This window comes from Dipteris shenzhenensis, chromosome 12 (genome assembly GCF_047967505.1).
Source record: "Dipteris shenzhenensis isolate YYH24624 ecotype China chromosome 12, Dip_SZ_1.0, whole genome shotgun sequence".
Lineage (NCBI taxonomy): Eukaryota > Viridiplantae > Streptophyta > Polypodiopsida > Gleicheniales > Dipteridaceae > Dipteris > Dipteris shenzhenensis.
Window position 1 is genome coordinate 933,235 of NC_141607.1, and position 22,770 is coordinate 956,004.

General features: G+C 43.4%; 1 protein-coding gene across 2 annotated transcripts in view; it reads right to left on the minus strand.

Annotated features, from left to right (window-relative positions):
* The window catches only part of LOC147895649 (nucleobase-ascorbate transporter 2-like), a 44,219-nt gene extending 22,249 nt beyond the window's left edge, over window positions 1-21,970 (minus strand). The window contains exons 1-5 of one of the 2 annotated variants that reach the window (XM_087383258.1): window positions 21,753-21,970; window positions 20,601-20,698; window positions 20,188-20,364; window positions 4,080-4,180; window positions 3,906-3,981 (exon numbers count right to left, since the gene is read on the minus strand). In XM_087383258.1, the coding sequence (XP_087239384.1) occupies window positions 3,906-3,981; window positions 4,080-4,180; window positions 20,188-20,364; window positions 20,601-20,698; window positions 21,753-21,846 (546 nt within the window). In that variant the 5' untranslated portion in view covers window positions 21,847-21,970. The remainder of the gene's footprint in view (window positions 1-3,905; window positions 3,982-4,079; window positions 4,181-20,187; window positions 20,365-20,600; window positions 20,699-21,752) is intronic. The other variant, XM_087383257.1, reaches the window with a different exon arrangement.
* Window positions 21,971-22,770: the final 800 nt, after the last annotated feature.

Consider the following 22,770-nt stretch of genomic DNA (forward strand, 5'->3'; position numbering starts at 1 on the left):
ACAATGCTAGCTTGCTATGCTCCTGGTCTAACAAGAGCTCAGCAATGCTATCTTGTGGTACTCCTGGTCTAACAAGAGACAAAGTGCTACTATTCATGCCAGGATTGGCCAACTTTATGTGGATGATTGGACGCTTCATGGGGAGGTCATCACATTCATTCCACCAAGCACCACCACCTCACACTATCTTCCCATCATCATCTTTGTTAGGGACCTCATTTAGGCTTTATTAACTCTAGACTGAGGATTCCAACCTCCTTCTACACAGTTAAGCAGTGCTTTGGGTCTACGGAATCAAAACTTCAGCCATGAAATGTCCCTTTTGCCTTCACTTACGCTCTTCAGCTCGCCATGTTGAGCTAGGAGACTCAACGCTTCACCAAATCAAGAGAATTTTAATAAAATATGAATATTAGATAAACACATGTGGGATGTACATAATGTTTTGAATGTTCCAGTACTCAAAAAGAACCTTCTACCTGTTAGTGTTGTCACTAAACTGAATAAGAAAGTTGAATTTGATGAAGATGTGTGATGTCATGACACGAGTAACCAATATTACCCAAATTAGTATGCTAATCAATGGGATTATTCAAGAAAAGAACGTTGGTTTAGATGGTTTTAAAATTGGAGTCAGGTTGAGTGAGATAAGAAAGAAAAAGGTTAAGTTATAGGTCACCACCTAGGGGTAAAAAAGAATTAGAATTATTAAAGTGTAGGGAGAAGTGTCTAAGGTCTAAGGAATAAGCTAGTTAGGGAGACTTGAAAGGGAACATCTAATGAGATGTTACCACTCGTGTGGTCACATCGTATCTTCCACCCTTCTATTGGAAGGATGCTCCTCTCTCATACAAGGAGTAGTACCCAACTAAGAGAATACCTAGGATATGTCCCATGCACATAGTTAGTTGGGTCAGAGTAGGAAATGAATAGGCTAGGGAAAGATATACCCCACGTAGAGGTCACGAGGGTACTATTGCAGCTTGAATGCTGTAGGAGGACCAGCCATAGAGTCTTGGTTTTTCAAGTGGAAATCAAGAATTTAAGGAGAGCCGAAGGATTAGGTTCATTACATTTGGTGTTCATTGCATTTGGTATCATAGCGGCAACGATCCACGAAGGGACGGAAAGAGAGGAGGCTGTTTTTGTGTGGCGAGCTGATTGGATGAGGTTAACCGGTAGTTGAGTGCCATTTGACAACGCCAGCTACTATGGTCACATGGCTGGTCAAGAAAGCATCGCAGCTGTGCTCATGCAGAGTGGGCTGGTCCACAAGAGGTGCCTTGACAACGTACCTTGGAAGAGAGGCTTTGGTTACTCACAAGGTTCAAGCCTCATATGGCGAATTGGCTCTGGGAGCTTGGCTGGTCACAGAGGGCCGCTCTAGTCAGCTGTAGGCTACCTTGAAGAGCAGGCTGGTCACATAGGGAGCCTTGCCCCACTTTCTAACTGTTTTGGAAGGCCTATGTGGTGCAAAGGGACTCACCGGCTTGTTCAAGCTTCCATTGATGCTAGATGTTAATTATGCTTTTCTCTATCTGCTCCGAACATGCAAGTGGCCAAGAAGGCACTGGTGACAGCTGTGGAGAATTGTGTGGCCCAGTATGGGTGGCTAGAAACAATTCCAAGCTGAGTGCAAGCATTTTTAATCAGAAATGGATACCTATTGTTATGCTTGGTGAAAGCAGAGCCCAATAGGGACTAAGCATGGGAGATTGATGCCTAATGGGTTGTGGAATGCACTAGATCAAAAGGAAATTGTATCCACTGTTCAACCTGTTTTCAGGGTCTTCCATAAATTAAAGAAAGACCGAAAGGGACACTAACGTTTGCGGCCAATCTGTGTCCTTGTTTTGAATCATGAGCATTCTAGCCCCCCCTCTCTCTCCTACTAGCTGTTCAGCCCCTCCCCCAATCCTACTGGTCATACAACTACCAGCCCTCCCTCCCTCCTAGGGTCACTATGATGACCCTAACTTTGGGGACCCCATCAGACCTGATAGCCTACACTACGGAAAAAGGTAAACCAAGGAGAGGAAGAATCTCTAATCAATCCAGAGGAAGCTCTGATCGTCGCGAGGACCCGGTGGTGGACCTGAGGCAGATTGAGGAACTTGATAAAGAGAGAAGCGACCGCCTATCCTCCTCCAATGGGTTGAATCCCAATGAGAAAGTGTGAGAAAAAACTTTTTGGAACCAAGTGTCAAGGGGCTAGCCTTGAGCACTATACCAACGACTCCAAGAAAATCAAAGGCCACCTGAAAGAAACCTCACCCCAACAAATGAACATCTGAAAGGTGGGGGGTGAGGTCTGAAGGCAAGGCAGTAAGCATCTAGCCTCTAGCCTGAGTCCTGGATGGGTGGGACCCATGGATGCATGCGAAGGAGGTGGTGGAGCTCTCGAACTTGACGTCCTTCTGAATCTGCAGCAGCTCGCCTTTAGAAAAGGTACAAATTCTCATGCCGGTTGGCAGTGGACGAGGATTAACTAAATGGGTAGCTATTTGTTATTCAAAGATGGAATATGGCCGACCTAAAGAAATTTCAGTTCCGTCTGTCACAGGAAAGGAAGAGTAGGACTAAGGCGAAGGGTGGGAAGGGGAACGAGGCAGCAAAGAGAAGGGGGGGAGGGAAGGGGAGGGAAGCGAGAGATAGGGGAGGCAGCAGCGGAGAGGAAGAGGTAGGCGAGGGGAGGGCAGGAGGCAGCAACAGGCAGCGGGGAGGGGGAATGCAACGGGCAGGGTAGAGAGGCTGAGAGCAGCAGTGGGGAGGGGAGACCAACAGCAGGGTGGGGGAAAGCAGCAGCAGGGAAGGGAGAGGAAGAATACAGTAGAAGGGGAGGCAGAATGCAGCAGAGGGGGAGGAAGGGAAAAGTAGCAGCGGGAGAAGGAAAGTAGGGAGGGGGAAGGGGGAAGGGTGGCGAGGGAGGTAGCAGAGCAGGACGGGAGGGACTGGGGGGAGGCAACAGGGCGGAAGGACACGGAAGAGGGGGTGACGGGGAGCAGGAGCTGCAGCTCCAGTTGGTGTTGAATCAGGTGATTCTGGACATCCTGAAAAGCACAGAGACCCCCCTTTGAATTGCAAATATTCACCTAGGAAAGGTGCAAACCCATTCTGACATTATCCCATGTTTTACATTCAATCATTGAGGCCCCAAGAAACCACTCAAAATTATTTTTCCCTTAATTCACATGTACAAATATTGATATAAGAAAGGTATGAGCTCATTATCTTATGTTTTATATTGAGCTCCTTATGGCATTATCTTATGTTTTATATTCAATCTTTGAAGCCATCAGGCACCATTCAACTTTCTTTTTCTCTTTTGCTTTCTGTTATCTTCTCCAAGAATTATTGCAAGAACTGAGGAAATCAAGCATCTTTTCCAATTATATGGGAGAACTCTAGAAAAAGTTTTAGAAATTTGCTTTGAAGTAAAATGGTGTGCACACCATATGCTATCATGTAATTCATTGCCAATAAAATTTGCCAGCAAGCGAAGGGCTTGTAAGCTACTTGCTTTGACTGATGAAAGGATAATTCAGAGTTTGAAAGCTCTTCCATGTGGACTCATTCAAGTACTGAAATACATTTTCCTACAGGACTAATGATTTCACACTTTCATTCAATTTTTACACGTCACCCTTTTGCTGACCATACTCTTGATGAAACCATGATTGACTTTGTTGGGGCTGCTAGATATGAGGCTTTGCTTCTACCAACAATATTTTCAGTTATTCTACAGTTTCCTGCATCCGGACATATTCAAAAAACATGATGCTTATTTGCCCTGAAATACATCTGCATTCCTAAGAGTGTAAATTGAGTGACAGACACCTCTGTCAGTGAGTGAAACAAGATACATATACAAAGTGGAGATACTTTGGGGGGGAGAGCCAGAATACCCCAGGGAAGCCTAGTTCATACAGCCCAAGGCCTACTAATGCAATGGCAGGAGCAGAGCCCAGCGGACTCAAAAACCTGTCAATGTGCAATGTTTAACAAGTCATAAAAATGCAAAAGATAAACCAAAACTTTTGGTAAAGCGGAACAGTCAAAGTTGCAAATGAATGGTCTACCTTGTCATAATCCCCCATAGTCCACTGAAGCCAAGAATGATCTGCAGACTCGATGATGCAATTAAAGCACCTTGCACAGCACGCATTGTGTGTACGAACCTCTGAAATGTTATTGCTCGAATTACAAAGTAAAACAACTCTGCTGTATCTTGCACTGGTAGCCTGCATTCTATTGTCCGCTCTAGGTTTATTTGTATACAAGATTCATTTGTGTGATTCTTCGAATGATTAGAAAATTCATCATTATGGTGACAAAGGTCTAGAGCTTGGGATAAGGCTAGTCAAAAATATCCATACACGGCACAGAAGAACATTTAATATATCAGTTTAAAGTCAAACCCAATTTTGTTGCTAGTTATACACAGGCTATTGTACCCTTAGGCATAATGAATGCTAACCACTGTACTAGTCAGAAGATTAAATTAAAAACATCAAAGAAGAAATGAGAAATGAACTGCAAGTATCGCATAGTGAGACACAGCATGGGGACAAAATGATGTAATAGTCTTTGTCAAGTAGTGAGCCTAATGACAATAGGGCTAACATACCATGGTTATGTTTAGCTGCTTCTGACATGAATGTGGTCAAGCACCTATGGGAAGAGGACAACATTGAGGCAATAAGTTATTCTTCCAAGAGTTCAAGGAGACTTTTGCCTGGAATTACAAGGATGTCAAGCGATATTGCCTTCCATTGAAGGGTTCATTCCCATTACATTATGGCCATACGGCCCACCTTTGTGGCAACAATTGCAAAACTTGAACCCGAGCGATACAAAGGCAGCAATTGCAACAATTAAACCCGAACTTAAAATCTTTGTGGCGACAATTGCAAAACTTAAACTTGAGCGATACAAAGGCTGTGAACGAAAAACTGGAAAAGATGGAGTTGGCGAGATGATCCCCCTTAGACTTGCTCTCTCTGATCATGATTATGCCAAAGAAAGAAAAAACAACAACAAGGGTACACTTCAACTTCTCAAACCTTAACCAATCCACAGTGAAGGAGGAGATCAGTTGCACGGGCATTTGGCTGGACATGTATTGTCTCCTTGATGGATGGATTCAGTAGGTACAACAAAGTAGCAATTGCAAAGAGGACTGGCTCAAGACTGTGTTTCTCACCCATGGGGATCGGCCTACCACCTAAAGATGCCCTTATGTCTATGTAATGCTCCCTCCTTCCAATGTATTGTGAAAATATTTTCTAGAAATATTTTGATGATGTCATGGACGTCTTAAATGATTTTGAGCATGCTCTAACAACACTTGAGTATATGCCATTCTCCTACAATTCCAATCAACGCAATGAAGTGTGAATTTTTGGTCACCCACTTACTTTGGCCATGTGATATACTACTACCAGAAGTCTAAAGGTGAATGGTCTACTTTGTCTTCACACACCAAGCAATCTCAAATGGCTACACGCATTGTTGGGTCGAGTGGACTTCCCACAAGCATGCTCGCGTTGCTCTTCAGCTCACCATCATTGCATTACAAGAGTGTCTTATATTCGAGTATCTAAGGCAGGGGCATGTTCTCTTCCGGAAGTATTACCGATGGCCTAGGGTGACTAGTGTGAGAAGACTTGCTTACCTATAAGGGGTTCTACCTCAGCACTTATTGTATGCACTTATGATGCAAAGAAATGGAAGCTGCTATGGTGCAAAGTGTACAAGGGATCCCCTGCCACTTTTATTCACCATACCGGTGAAGAGGAGGGCTAGGGTGATGTATTGTCACCTAGTGACTGATTTGAGCACCGCCTTGTTGTTTGGTGTAAAAATTTATTTATTTATTTCAAGAAAATTACTTCATTAAGTATGAAAGAAAACCATGAGAGCAAGCTCGAATGCGGGAGTACATCATGCAATGCAGCAGGAAAAAAACAGCTCAAAATGAGCTAATAAAGATCCAAGGCGGAGGCCTGAAATGCCATCTCAACCCTGAAGGAGACTCTGAAAAGAAGGGAGATCCTCTCCAAACTCTGAAAAAAGTAACTCTCCTGGCTGTGGCTGCTTTGGAGGATCCCTGCATGCTTGCCCAAATGGCCATCATAGTGTGTACTATGTTGGTCCAAATACTCGCCATAGTCTAGGAAGGGTAAACCTGGATACTCTCCATCGCCTATGTACATCTAGCTCTCCAAATATGCCAAGCTGCAATGCTAGCCAAAATCTACGTGTCTACCAAGGCATAAGCAGCTCTGAAAGGATTCAAGGGAGCATCCTGGAGGGAACACGACTCCACTGAGTGTCGCCGTACAATGAAAGATGGATCTGGATCATGTCCCTCGAAGAACACCTATGGGCCAGTAAGAGATAACCAAGCCACTAAACCCCAGGTCATATAGAAAGGTACTGTATGAAAGATGCTGAAAATCCTAGCAACACCTTTCCAGATCGTCCTCGCCTGTCTGCACTCCCAAAGGCAATGCTGTACTGACTCAACTGCCATGTGACAACGAGAACAAGTAGGGTCAGCCCCGAACCTGGATCTCCATAGGTTCACTGCAATCCCTCCATGAATAGAAAGCCCTCTACAGATCAGCCCACAGCCAAGTTCTTATTGATGGAGTCAGAGGGGACAGGTTTCAGATTACCAGATCAGTCCGTCAGGGATGCCCCTCAGCCCCCTTTTTATTCCTTTTTGTGGCTGAGGCTATGAGCTATTACATTGGAGCTCAAGCTGGGATTGTAGGGCTCAAGCTTCCTCTGAGGCAGAAGGATGAGCTCTTAGACAGTGAGTTGGCAGATGATACGGCTATCTTTTTTGGATGCCACTCCACAGACACAGAATTCATTCGGGACGTCATTGGATTTTGTTTTGCATTGCAGCAGGTGCACACATAAATTGGAACAAATCCAATGGTTTTTGGATCAGTAATGAGGACACTCCAGTCTGGGGGATTGACATAGGGTTCACTTGGATTCAGAGGGGAGTCTCTGTCAAGTATCTGGGATGCCAGGTTGGGGTGGGCCCGGCACAACAGTTCGCTCCCGTGTTGGAGAGTATTAGGAGGAAACTCATATTTTGGAGTTCAGTAAGACTTGACCTTGCATCTAGAGTTGTGGTTGTGAACCAGGTCTTATCGACGACCACTGCCTGGTTCGTCTACTCATGTTGGTACACATCTAGAGGTTGTATTGCTCAGCTAATGAGACCTGTCAGGAACTTCCTATGGAGTGGTTTAGATGGCACCTCAGATGTTGTAGCCGGGGTGGCTTGGGAGACCCTCATTCTCCCCACAGGAGGAGGAGGTCTCAATATTATTGATCCGAACTTGCAGTGTATGGCCTTACTCTGCAAGTTTGTAGTACGTGGAGTGATGCCTGGACAAGAGCCTTGGAAGTTGGGAGGATTTTTTATCACGCAGCATTCAGTCTTGTGCCCCTTCTCATGGGGGAGATTGGTTGGACAGCAGATGGATCTTTACTTCAGCCCATCTCAAATCTCCCCCTTTCCCTCTCATGGCTGCTATTCTGAAAGCTTGGGGCTGCTTCAAAAACACACTTCACAGAGTTCCACCCAAAACTCTCGTGAAGAAATTCACAGACAGCCAGTCATGTGGAATGACTCGATTATGGATGATCATGGCAAGCCACTTGGAGTGTCACATTATATACACTGGTCTAGATGGGAGGGGGGACCTGTCTCTACGGTAGGCGCTTGGCAAGCCTTTATGAGACTTCCAGAGGAACAGAGACTTTTAGCAGTTGGCCACCTCAGAGGGAGTGCACTCATGATACAGCAGATACACGCAGCCATTCTGCTAGAGTGGATTGATACAGCTGACACGCCGCTTACAGAGTCCACTTGGTGGGGAGCATTTTCAGGGATGGGCATTCCATTACAGATCATTGCATTGCAGGATGCACATGAGGATACCCTTGTCTTGGATGTTCAGTTGGGAGGCAGAGTTGTCAGATCTTCTAATGATATTCTTTTGGAGGTTGCTTTTTAGCCTGTCAAGATTGCAGGATTCATGGAGTGGGGCAGGGACTCACAGTGGTATCTTGACCCTGATCCTATTCTCCTTGCGCTGGGGTCTTGGAGACTCTAGCTGTATGTTGGTTCCCCTATTAGGTTCTTGCAGTGGGACCCAGGGGAGTGGGAATAGATTGATGAGGGGCACCGAGAGAAGAGCTTCCCCTTCTTTCGCTACACAGTAAGAAATGCCTGGAGATTTCAACTCAGCAGTAGAGGTTGGAGGCCCTCCAGAGCGCCACATTGGGATAATTTTCAGATTTCCGCAGTTGTGCCGAAGAACTTTTGGTGTAGGCTCTGGAAATCCCTCGGGAATAGAAAGATCACTCATTTGGTGCAATTTTTATTGTGATAAATGAAAAATACAAATATGTAAATTGACCTGGCCCTTAGCCTTACAAGATGTTGCATGTTCAAGGAACTAACAGTTAAAAAGCAAAAAAGTACTCCATATATAAATCATGAGCATAGAGCTCAAAACTAGTGTCCAAGAGAAACAGCTTTCCGAATCAAAAGAAAACAAAGCATATTCAGTCTAAAAGCCTGCATTTGACAGCTCTGGTACCTTCTAATCCTCCCTGTGCAGAAACTGAATAATCTATAGATATGGCAATGTACACTTCCTCTAAAATTGGGCAAATAACCCTTTCGAAGATGGTAACCTCAGCATCTCTGAGGTAGAGTTTCTTGTGCAACAAGACCACCAGCATGTGAACATATCAGAGCTTAGAAACCAAAAAATCGTGTTTTTTGAAATTGAAACATTTCGGAACATCTTCATGTGTCAAAGAACCATGACAAAAAGTTGTCCAAGGCTTCCAGATAAGTCGTTTTTAGTTGCTTTTACCTGCATACTTCATATTGGGAGCCTTGCTTGCATCATATCCTGAAATATGTATGTTGTGATGCATACATATATGTGTGTGTGCGTGCGCGCACGTGTGCGTATATGTGTGCATGTGCATGTGGATGTGAGTGTGCATGCGTACGTGGGTATGTGAAATTTCAAACTTGAATGCCTATAGTTTACTTGATTAAAATATGAGTTTGGAGGCTAGGACCTAGAGCCCAAGGGCAAGACCATCTAACAACTCTTTGTCTTTGTGTTAAACTTTGCATTGTTATCCCCAATCTTGATTATGGCGTCTATTATTGACTTAAAAGATTGCAACTTGCATGTTTCAATCTTATTTTCTTGCATGTCTAGGCTCCTCAGGCCATCCTAAGCTGGTGGGATATACGACGCAGATTCGGCACTTTTTTCTATACCCGAACAAAACCTTAGGTCTTTGAAACATAAGCCGATTTTTTTAAACATTTCAAAAATGTGAAATCTTTTGAGTTTCGAAATGTTTTTAGCGATTGTATAAAAGCGTCGATTAAGTTGGGTAGCTTAGACAGTCCTAAGCCTTTACTAGGACAGCATTTCCCATGGGAGTCAAATATGGGTATGAATAACTCTATTGGAATCCATAAGTCCATCCATAGACAATCTAGGGTATTGACAAATGTAGCACATGAAACTGTGACAGCTTTAACAAATGAATGTGAAGATGGTGGCTAAGGCATTGGAAGAGGGATGGATGGCAAAGATGAAGTTTACACCATGGGGAGAGGAAGAAGCAATAATGGCCCAAGAAGAAGGCTTATGAGGGGGAAGCTGAGAGTGAAAGGTGGTTGACAGCAATAGCCAAAGAAGCTGCCTACCACTAATGCAAAAGATATGTAAGGTATGGGCCTCTACTGCACTTATTGGTACCTTTCCTCTTTCGTACTGCGGGAGTGGAACACAAAAGTTAAGTCACATGGAGTGGAGGAGGGCACCCAAGATTGGTTGAGAGCTCTTGGTCAACAGATGGTAGCCAAGAGAAGAACACACGTGAAAAGAAATACTTGTCCAAGAAATCTTTGTGCTTTTCCCCTGCAATTACTTTATGATAATCCTCTCCCTTTTGAATGCCACTTACATGTTGCCAAAATGGCAATAAGCGAAGAAGTATAAGGTGGTTTGATTGGGAAAGTGGGAAGCGTCAACACCAACCAAAAATAGGAACTCAAAGGTGTCTGTGGCAACATCATAAGACTGTTGAATGTTGTACACAAGGGAACATTGATTGAATGGAAGTGAATCTGATCAAACTCTATGAAGGACAATGCCTCAATCTCCTCATGAGATACAACTAGAAATAAGTGGATATTGGGATCCACAAAGTCCTTATCTTAAGACCTTGAAGATAAGCGTCCCTTGCAAGGTGACCGTTGACTGAATGGCGCACAACCAAATTTCCATGACCAAATGATGTTGATGAAGAGGGTACTATGTAAGGGACTGATGGGTGCCTCCACTTGCTGCTCCATGCAATATCTCTAATTATCATCTGAGTTGACCAGAACGATAAGCTCAATTCCAGTGCTCCCTGGCCCTCACCCTGATCTACACCTACACTTGTACCTGCAAGGCTACAAGTGGCCTTGCATGAAGATCTTATCCTCTTGTCATGAAAGGAAGCAAAAAGCATATCTTTGGAAAGCTTGGCCTGACAATGCTTCTTATGGAGCATAACCCAAAGTCATCAACAAGAGCTGGCAAAGGAAGGCAAGAGAGCTAACCGACTAGGAAAATCACGAAAGGGAGGCTTGGATGGGAATATAGAAAGGGCTATTATAAGGGATGGAAGAGGAAGAGAGGGAGCTGCCTGTATTGAACCACAATAGGAAAGGCCACCGGGGACGGGGGGTTGTTTGAGAGAACTTGTAGGGGGAGCTGCTGGAGGGAGGCGCAATAGAAAAGAAAGGGGTCTTGGAAAGTAGGAGGTTAGGGAGATTGGCGAGGTCACAGAAGGCTTGGGAGGTGCACACGGCAAAATTGGAGTGGAAGACAAAGGCAAAGTCATGTGGAGTGGCTATGAGGAGGGCATTCAAGATTGCATTGGTGAGGAGAAAGTAACCAAGAGAAGAATATACATGAAATCTTTGTGCTTTTCCCCTGCAATTACTTTATGAGAATCCTCGAATCCTCTCCCTTTTGATGCCACTTACATGTTGCCAAAATGGCAATCAGCTAAGGAGATTCAGTTTAATGTGGTTTGATTGGGAGAGTGGGAAGCGTCGATATCAAAGTAGAAATTCAAAGCTGTCTATGGCAACATCATAAGACTTGGACGAATGTTGTACACAAGGGAATATTATCAAACTCTTTGAAGGACAATGCCCCAATAAGAGGTGGACATTGGGATCCACGAAGGCCTTGAAGATAAGCTTCACTCGTGGTAAAGAAGAGTGAGAGGCTTGAGGACTATAGTCGCGTGAGTAATGAAAAGGTCCTAATTGGAATCTTCATAAAAATTGGCCTTGCAAGGTGACCGTTGACCAAACAGCGCATAATCTAATCCCCATGATCAAAATGATGCTGATGAAGAGGGGACTATGTAGAGGTGCTGATGGGTGCCTCAACTTGCTGTGCTCGACGCAATGTCTCTAATCATCATCTGAGTTCACCACAACTGTAAGTCCAATTCTGGTGCTCCCTCACCCTAAACACCTACCATCCTTTGGGATGACTACCCTCACCATGATCCACACCTGCACTTGTACCTGGAGGTCTAGAAGTGGCCTTGCATGACTGTTGTGAAAGGAAGCAAAAGCATATCTTTGGAAAGCTTGGGCCGACAATGCTCCTTATGGAGCATAATCCAAAGTCATCAACAGGAGCTGGAAAAGGAAGGCAAAAGAGCTAGCTGACTACAGCGATTGCAAAAGGGAGGCTTGGATGGGAATGTAGAAAGGGCTTTTACAAGGGATGGAAGAGGAAGAAAGGGGGCTGCTTGTATTGGATCAGAATAGGAAAAGGCAAGAAGGACGGGAAAAAGGCGAGGGGGGAAGGGGGGATTGAGAACTCGTAGGGGGAGCTGCTGGAGAGAGGCGCGATAGAAAAGAAGGGGGGCTGTGGAAAGTAGGGGGGTTAGGGAGATTGGCGAAGTCACGGAAGGACTGGATGTGTGTTTAGGGTAGTGCGAGGCTGCAAGGGCAGGCGGTTCTTGTATAGGAAGGAACTGATCAAACCACTGAAAATGGTGGGGAAGTATATCGAGTACTCTTCCTCCATATTACATCGCAAAATTTCCACCATTCATACAAAACTTTAGAAGTGGGAACGAGGGGGATTTCGAACAAATCCATCCTCGTGGACTATGCTGCTAAACTTGGACTTTCTCTCTTATTGTGTGAGTTTGGTGGGGATCTGCTTCCCAGTCCTTCATGCCTGAATTCGGGGATTCGCCTTGGGAGGCAGAGTCTTGACTCTTTTGTTCTTCTTCCATGCCTTCCTCTCTTCGGTCATCAATGACATATCCGGTTTCGAACTACTCAGTTGGCCCACGTTCTTCTTGGATTTGAGCATTCAGTGTCCAATTTCCACGAGTTTGGTCATCCAATCCTGCCATAAATTCTTTTCTCCTCTACTGATTTTTGGCCATTGATGAGTCCTTGTATCCAAGGGTCCTAACACTCATTGCGAATTAATTCTCACTTCTTGTTCCCATATTACTTCTTTGGGACATCCACCACAAACGACTCCCCAAGAGGATCACCACAAACGACTCCCCAGGAGGATCGCCATTAGCTACGTATTGCAAATAACTTATGGAATCATTCGCTTGGGCATGCATTGGTTGATATGTGCTCTAGATTCTAGACTTTCCAAGGCAGACTATTGTTTCTATACAGCCTAATGAAGCATTCATTACATGCAGTATGCAAACAACAAATTACGGAATGATAAAATGCAGCAAGGTGGGCGAATGTGGATGGAAGATGGAATGAAAGAATACAATCAATAGCAAGATTTTGTACAGGGAATGGAGAGAAAGAGGTACTCTATTCATCACTTGGTTTTTGCTCAAGATAGTGGATGCAAAAAACCCCTTCTACATCGTGCAGTCTTCTTCTTCGTTATCCATGTCATGGAAGACAACTTTCTTCTTTCTTTTGGGTTCACCAATGACCCCCTTCTTGATCGCAATGGCCTTGTGAAGCAATCCACCATACGTTCTTGTAAGATTCATGATCTCCATGTTATGCAACTCTACGCCACTGGTGAGCCGGTCAACGACCATGAACACAACGTTGTTTCGTCTTGAGCCTTGGTCAGTTAATTGGTCAAACACCCTCATTCAGGCTGCAAATTTGTACACCGATTCCCTGGCTTTTTTTCTTGATTCAATTGAGCTTCAACATCACATCCTTGTTAAACTCATGTTGAAACCTTTTTAGAAAGGCTTTCCTCCATTCTATCTATATATAAAATGACCCTCTGGATACTGATCAAACCATTCAATGCCTTTACCTAGGAACATTGTGGGAAAGTACATCGAGTATTCTTCCTCCATATTGCATGGTAATATTGCAAGTGGGAACGAGGTTTCTCACCCTCTCATCCCATGTTTCTTTAGAACTTGATCTTTATCTTTGATCCTCTGATTGCTATTGGAGTCGTTCGTGGACTTCATGGCGGGATTTTGAACAAATCCATCCTTGGGACTGTGCCATTGAACTTGGACTTCTCTCTTACCCTTGTGAGTTCGGTGGGAATCTGCTTCCTGGTTCTTCATGCCTAAATTGACCGATTCTCCTTGGGAGGTAGGGTCTTGGACTCTTTTGGTCTTCTTCCATGCCTTCGTCTCTTCAATCCTCGATGATGTATCTGGTTTCTAAGTGCTCAATTTGCCCACCTTCTTCTTGGATTTGAGTATCCTCTTTGTTCAATGTCTAGCTTCCATGAGTTTGGTCATCCAATCTTGCCATACATTCTTCTCTCCTCTGCTGATATGTTTGCCATTGACAAGTTCTTATATCCACTGGTCCTGACACTCATTGTGACTTGATTTGCACTACTTGTTCCCATATAACTTCATTGGCACATCCACCGCAAACCACCCCCCAAAGGATCGCCAAAGATAGTAACTACAAATTGCACCTAACATATGAATTCGGCAAAGTACTGTTTCCAGACAACTAATGAAGCGTTCATTCAATGCGGAATGTAAACAGTGAATTATCGAATGAGCAAACACACCAGGGTGGACTAATGCAGATGGAAGATTGAATGAAAGAATGCAATCAATTGCAAGACTTTACACAGTGAATCGAGGAGATATTCTTTTTATCACTTGGTTTCTACTCAAGACAATAGAAACAGCTTACTGGATGGACTCGACGCACCGTTGGCCTCTTCGTCCCAACGGTCTTGACTATCAGTCTTACTAGCTTACTGGCTGCAGTCAATGCACACTTGGCCTCTTCTTACCAATGGTCTTGGCTATAAATCTTAACGGCTCCACTCCCTAACCACAACCGTAATGAAAAAGATCCTTCTACGTGCAGTCTCCCTTTTATACCCTTTCTTCTGACAAGACACGGCAGGCACTGCACACCAAGCATTACATTTGATTGCACCTACCCATCGTGGGGTAGGTGCCTTCCTAACTAGTGCCAAAACTCCAACTGATACTGTGGCTTCACCATTTGGCTCGGCGAACTGCTCTCTCCATGGATCAGCTTCTCACTTGGGTTCAGTCCAAATGATCTGCACGTTCGCGAATGGATCGCCTCATGCTTTGTTCAGACTGCTGTTGCCCTTCATTCAGTGCTCTTTTTTTGCTAAGGCCTTTCATTCGGTGATTTGTTTTGTTGAGGCCACTTTGTTCAGAGGGTTCAACATTGACAAATGAAGCGATCGGCCTCCTTTATGTAAGCAAAGACTATTGCCCCTTTTAGGGATGAGATGATGAGACCCTCCAAAAATGAAGGAGGCATAAGACCGAAGTCCCAAATGTCTTGAAGAGCTGAGGTGACATGGTCACCAGCATCATCCCACAAAGACATGGAAAAAGACAATCCGTCTGAACCAGAGCATTTACCCTTATGCAGGACATGTAAGGCATCCTGAAATTCCATGCCAGAGGAAGGCACATCAAAGATATTCTCATCTCAAGGATCACTAACAATGGAACTACGTATATTTGGATGAATCCAAGAACATGCCCAAATTCATCCTCTAAAATCGCCAACACATAGTGCAGTTTGAATCTCATGATAGTCACTCATAAGGTTGAAAACCATAAACTCCATCATGCATCCCCACCAACATCATCAGCGCCCAACAGTGGTGTAGACCATAGTATAAACATATGCTCTCACAAATACTCTCACAAATACAAATCCACACACCCACACATACTTGAGCATCCATTTATACAAAAGTCTTTGTACTAAGTTTCCGTCAGTACTCCAAAGGTGAAGGGCAGACTCAGCCATGACAAAGGCTAGCACTAAAGGAGAAGGTTAATCAAAACAAGGGAACTACATCCCAAACCCTCAATATGGCTGAGATTCTCACGTATGTCACACTCTGTTGTCAGGAGGGAGGCATAATACTCAGTAGCAATCCATATGACCAAATATGGATCTAATTGTAAAACACCATGAGAATCTAACAATGGTCCAAGGCAATGCAAAAGTGTCTATTAGCTCTTTAAATCCAAAAAGACTGATACGCATGATAAGCAAACTCAGCTCACTGCTCCAAAAGCATCCCTTATTGCAGCAAGGCGTTCTTGAGTCCACATATCTGAAGGTCTCTGTAAAAATCACTGAGATGTGTCCCGATTAGGGCATTGTGAATTCTAGAGCTCATTTCCTCTCGTAGCTCACCTACACATTTAGATAACTACGGAGCACACTTTTTTCTTAATTCCCAACTTGCAATGGTCTTGACTCTCACCATCTTGTCACATTCCACTTGAACGCTTCATTGTACACATGCACGCTCCCTTGTCTGCCACTGCCTCAAGAGAGCCCCACATCTCCACATGTTTCATAGCACCAACCAATGCACAGCTTGTTCCACGGATCACCTCTATTTTGAATTGACTTGACAAATTTGAGTGCAATTTATGAAAAACTTTCACGATTATGATGGGATACTTTTGAGGAGTGAGAGAACATTTTGCATACATGTTCCAAAAGTAGACATGTAGAGAATATAACATCTGTAGGCACTGAAGACATAGTTACTAGGGAACGTGAACAGCAACGGAACATCGACCCCCTAGGGAACAGGAACGCCCAAATCCTAGGGAACGTCAACGGGAAGGGAACGCCATGTCACCATACCCATAAACAAACATACTATTCTATACATTTCTTCCAAGACTCAAAAATGTTGCAATTGCTTTTGGAGTAAGGACTCAAGACTCAGGACATAAAGTCAATACTGAATCTTATAGATGAATCATGATTCATGCATAATCATTGATAATAGAATCTAGATTAATCATTGTAGCTTGCCAATGGCATACAAAAGCAAAGTCCATAAGAGACAAGGCACAAGCATATGAGATTATCTTGAGTCTTAGAATCTTGAATCTGGATACAAGAAAAGGAGAGTGAGACCTCCTACTACTAAGGCTCCTAGAACTTAAAAAACTAGCTGCTACATGCATGATCCACTCACTGTCAACATCAATGATCAATCTAAATCTGCAGCATTGTGGTTGCTGCCCTCTTCATCCTCTTAATCATCTCCATCATCTAGATGATCTGCATGTAGAAAACGGCTTAGGGAATGTTCCCTAGACGTTCCACAAGGGATGTGGAACATTCCATAGCCGTTCCATAGACCAGACATTCCTCAGACGTTCTCTTCAAGCTCAGTGAAGAGAACGCCGTTCCAACGTTCTATAGCTATGGAACAGCGTTCCCTGGCAACTATGACTGAAGAGTCGTCCATTATCGGTAATACTTTCACGGGTTTTTGTGTCGTAGAGTGTTTCACCCACCAAACATATTTCGCTCTACCCTAGTGCATTTGTCATAGGCCTTATTCCCTTGTATCATCTCCATTCCCCTCTGCCTCTCTGTCACCTCCATGAGCCACTGCAGTTCAAATGCTTGTCTTGACTATGATGGCTCCAATAGAGCCCTTGGAAGGACCCCTTGCCAAGATGAATTCAAGGGCAGCCTTATAGAGGATTCAGATCTGCCTGTTCCTCCACACTTGCAAGGCTAAATGGGCAGAATGGGAAAACAGCTACATACCCATGTTTCCTGGCACTCTTGAAGATAGATGGAATAGCTATTGCAACTGATGAGCTGAAAGGTGCTTTTCTGAAAACTGTCCGTGCAAGGGATTTCTATGATTTGATTGTCGAAAAGCTCTACTCTTTGAAGATGCTGCCATACGAGGGACCTCATCATTCAAATCATGGTATTGGTTGCCAGGCTAGTGAGGATTAGAACTGATCAGGCTAGGCCTCGAAGTGCTAAAAGAGGTATGGTTGAGAAAACTACATAATCCCACCTCCTATTGTACGTCTCAAAGTTTGGTATTGACACAACCCTCCTGCTTCCAGCTCTCTCTCTCTCTCTCTCTCTCTCTCTCTCTACCCTATTCCTTCATCTCTCACTCCCTTTTCCCTTCCTCTCTCTGCCTTCTGCTAGTTCTACCCTTTCTCTAAATCTGCCCGTCCCCTTCATTATAATTGCCTTTGCACTCACTAGTTAGTCTTTGGCACAGTAAGGGGGAAAACGGCACAATGACTCAGCGATAGGCACTTGGATTCAAAGGATAGGAAGGTCTTCATTCCATCAGCATTGCTCTGCCATGCTGGGAATGCTACACTAGGCATTATTCATGGGTAGACACTCAGCCTAGACATGTTTGAGGAATTTTTGGACAACTTAATTTCCGCTTCCTCTTGACTCTTACCTAGGGAGGGGTGTTGTTGAGAGCCTCAGCAGGGCAAGCCTTACACCATTTCCCTAAACTTTCTCCACTCCAGGTCTTCGAGTGATCCCTAGCTGCAATCTCTCGCCTTTTCAGCAACTTTGTCCACACACCAATCCCAGTCCGTAATTTCATCCCAGTCCATAATTTCCTAGCTTCCTTTAAAGAATCTTGTGGAATAGAGGATCTTGTAGATGGCAGGGATATCTCATCACAAGTTTGATCAGTGGATTGTTCACCCTAAGGACTCAGTCAGGAAGATGTTTTGGGGTTTCTCACAGAGTGGAGACCTACATTAGAGTCTGAGATTACAACAGCTCCACCTGATGGAGTCTCACATGACTGGGCATTATGCCCCTCATTGGATTTTTTAAGATTTTCCTCAGGATCTAGGTCAGTTGATGCTGCTTACTTTATGATTTTGTATGATGTGCATACAGGCTTTTCACCTCTCTTTACGTTGCAGTTTCAGATTTGAAATTAGCTTTTACACTCCCATCCGTTTTTTCAGTTGTTGAGAAGTAATACACTTTATTTACTCGAATATGCACAATAAGGATTATTCATAGCCTTGACCTCATGAAGGGTATGGCAATCACCATCTGTGTAGACTTTGAAACCCTCTACATAGTCTGATTCAAGCAACTCCTCAACCCAGCTATGGTCATTCTCTCTGTCAATCGATTATTGTGAAGACAAAATAGGCATTTTTCTGTCTCAATCAAATGTGTTTTGATTGAGGAGATTGATGCTTGACTTTGCATGTTCACGAGGTATGACCACTCCCATTTCTCTGAAACCAAAAGTGCCATTGGCATATAGCCAAGAATCGGGTCTTCCATGCTTGTACAAAATATGATCAGGTGCATTATTATTACATACAGGACAGGATCTAGGGACGCCACATAGATTTCATATATTGTCCTACAGTGGAGGACATGAGAGACATCTTTACCAAAAGCCTTCCCAAGGAAAAGTTTTATCATGCTCTGGTCTACATGACTTATTCTTTGTCCTTGTAATATGGCCTCACAATATCAGAAAGATATTACAAGTTCGTTTTATCTTAAGGGCTCTACGTGGGACATATCATTGTCAAGTGAATAAAGTCCCCTCAAAATGGGGTCCTCCCATTTGGGACCCATATCATGCACCACGAGTAGTGCATATGTTTTATGAGTTTCCTTCTATGTTGTAATTCAATTCCATCTATGAAGTCTTTCCTTATGAACATGGTAAGCCATGTATTAAATTGTTATCTTAAGAAGGAAATGATGATTACGTTTTTAATTACTATGTAGACGACAGCATTGCTATATGCATATGTACATCATGAAACATTACCCATGCATATCACTAAGAAAGTATGTGTGATTATGACTATGAATGAAGCATCGAAATGATTACTATGATCACAATCAAAGATCTACTATTGCAGTACATTATCAAAGATATTACATGATTTTCATATGGCAATCTACCAAAGGATGACTACACAAGCATACAAGTAGCATATCTTCATGATATGTAGTGTTGCCAAATGTTACATAAAAATCATCTCACAAGATGACATAGAGACTGCGTGTGAGAGAAAATAGAGTACGCCTATACTCAACCAAAAAAAGGCACAACTGACCACCCATGATTGGAGAATTGTATCAATACACAGCACAGAGAATCAAAGACTCTGAACTCCAAAGACTCTTCTGCAGCCTGCTTTTGAAGTTCTGCATTCACAGTCGTGATAAATAAGGTGTGACAGACTACATTTTCTCTCACCAGTGACGCCGTATATTTTCCAAGTTTCAATGCAGTTGCAATATGGGCATTGACAGAGACATCATTACACTATATTTATATCCATTTTCACAAAATTCTCATCCCTCATCACTACTCGATGTTGCTGTTACAAATATAAAGTTGTTTTTCCCTCACATCCCCCTTGTGCAATGCATATTCTATGGAATTTCTTTGCTTAGACTTTTCAGCAGAGAACTTTCTAAAATGTAATTGAAACTTAACACTGTTGGTTTCACGTGGCAATTATGAGTCACTACTCTCTTTCCTTTTATCCATTTTTGCTTTCATTTTTGTTTATATGGATGTCCTTTTGGAGTATTAATAATGTCTTAGCAAACATTTGAGCTTATTTATGGCTCTACAGGTTTGGAGAAGCTTCAGTTACCATATTCAAGTCATATTCAGTCACCGTATTAAAATCATATAAACATTCCTTTCAATCAGATCTTGACATGACATCATGTTGAGCATGAATCCAAGCAAAACAAAAGAGTCATGGTTTCTAAATCATCATGTTCGGTGTTTTGTCTGTGCATACCTCATGTTGACCAATTATAGATTGGAGCGACGATGAGTTTATTATGGTCAAAGTTGGGATTAGGAAAGCATAAGAACCACCAATGACAGCTGGCAATCGAGTCCCAAACAATGTCTGCAGGAGTGTATTGATGCCTGATACAAATAGCAGGGTTTGGATGACCTGCACTTTGTCTTCCTGTACATTGATGACTAGTTTAAAAACATAGCGGCTAGATAATGCAAATTTAATCATAATTGCTTTGACAAAGACAGCAGAAATACATATCATTCTTAGCATTGCACATTGAGGCATAAATAGTGGCCAGTTCATTAGCAACAATGGGTCATGAACCCTAAGCACCAACTTCTCACACTTTCACGTTTCTCTTTATAGCATTGTAAAACAGTCTGCAGAGAAGTCTAGTTGCGTACATTTGTGCCTCCCATCTGAGGAACCAAAAGAGTGGGTATCATAACAGTCGTTCCCAACATAACAACGTAGTGCTGAAATCCCAAGATGATCGCTTCAGCTGTACAAATGAAAGACCAGACGTCCGTTACAGATCCAGATTATGGAATGAAAGACAGTAAGAATTATGCTATCTAAAGTTAAGGTCCTAAAAGCTCTGTTCATGTGTCCGTTGGGCCTATATACCGCATGATTCACACATTTTTGGATAACTATCGGGGAGCTTTGGCCCCAGTGCCCACACCTACCCTTTCGAGCGGCCTGCACGAGTACAAAATATGAATGCACAAAAAGGATACTTTTTGTGATCGACATGGTGGTTTAGAGGTATCATAGCACATTCCCGTAAGCTGGAGAGGTTGAGTATTAGAATCCGTCGTAATTAGAAGCCATGTGGGTAATGTTGTGCCGAATAGTCTTTTTAAGCCAACAGAAATCCCCTCTGGTGGAACCACCCCTATGATTCTCCAGGTCCAGTCTGAAAGTCCCTCGTATTGTGCGGAGTAGTCTCTTTTAGCCACGAGAAGACCCCTTTAGTGAAATCACCACGGGTCCAGATTCATACTGCAGCCCTCAACGGACTTTAAACAGTTATTTATAGTGCTCGACCAAAGTTAAGCTTGTTCGTTTCAAAATTTTGTAAATGTAAAGATTTTCTGATTTATGCTATACGGGATCCCATTTCTGACGAGCTTAAATATCATTGGTCGCTGGCTAACTGAGCTGGGAATTCTCGCGTATATCGCTGACCATTCAGAGCAGAGCTAAATGCATTTCACTCTGCCATCAGCAGAGCAGAAAACCCAACTTGACAGAACTTTACAATTGCTAGTAACTTTAAAACTACGTATTTCTTAGGAGTCAACTCACTACGCACATCAGTCCTGCAAATATTATTAGCAGTACTTAACGATGCCAGTGAAATGCTTTTTCTTTCTAACGCTCTCAGATATCCTGTAAGATTTATTGTAAAGCCCATACAGGCATTTAGTCACTTTCTGTCCACAAAGCCATCATCAGACGGACCCGTCATGCAGCAGTGACTACTCTCAGCCCGGGCTGCAAGGGCATGTGCAAAATGAATGCTCTCTAGGCTACAAGGAAAGGGGAAGTACGCCAGGGCGGGTTAGAGTCGATGCAATATTCGAGGCCTTCGAGCTGGTCCTTAGGAGGATGAGTTTTGTCTTCGGCCTTGACAGCAGAGGCCATGGTGCGAGAGAGGGGTAGGAGGGACGGGCAGCAGAGAGGGAGAAGAGGGAAGAGTGGGGAGAAGACGCAACTGGAACATCATCATCATCATCATCATCAAGTGCGTGAGCGAGAGAGAGAGAGAGAGAGAGATGAAGTGGGCTTGCTTTTGAAAAGACGCACATCTCCGTCACCCTCCCATTTTTATAATCTTCATGCATCGTGCACGTCTTACCCCTCTTCCCTTAACCAGAGATGGGTCCTCTCCGTTGCCTTTGTTGTTCTTCTTTGCTTTTATATAAGAGAGGAAAATGGCACGTTCCATGGATGTCGAGTGTGCCGTGATGGTTGGGATACTACAAAGCCAATGCCTCATCCTTCGAGATTCTTTTATTTCCATCCTTAACCCTATTGTGGATTGTACCTATTTGAGTCTTTTTTACATTAATTTTCCCACAAGCCACATGCATTAGAAGACTTTAAGCCTATGCTTTGCTACTTTCCAAAGCTCAACGTCTCCCCCCACCACAACACACACACACACTCTCTAAGGGGTCTCATCATGTTATAGCTTAGAGATTAGTTCTTCATAGATTACACATGGGGCCATCCCATTTTTCAATGTCAAGGGGTACATACTTATGGATGCACCCGAAAATATGTGATCCTAGGACATGAATTTTAAAACAGGGGTCTTGCAAGCTAGAAAGTTCACAAATCTACATACATAAGGGATCTATCAACACAATCCAAGAAACATATTTAAGGGGAAGGCAATCTAGGATTCCTCTATTAGTAGGGATTTTATTATTTCTCCTTCAACACATGTTCAATGTAGGGTTTTCTAGAAGTAACCCCCCCCCCTCCTCTTCATTTACTATGTGGAGGAAAAAGTTACCTTGTTTGGACTCATGTAAATTCAGTGCATAAGTAACAATAAGGCAT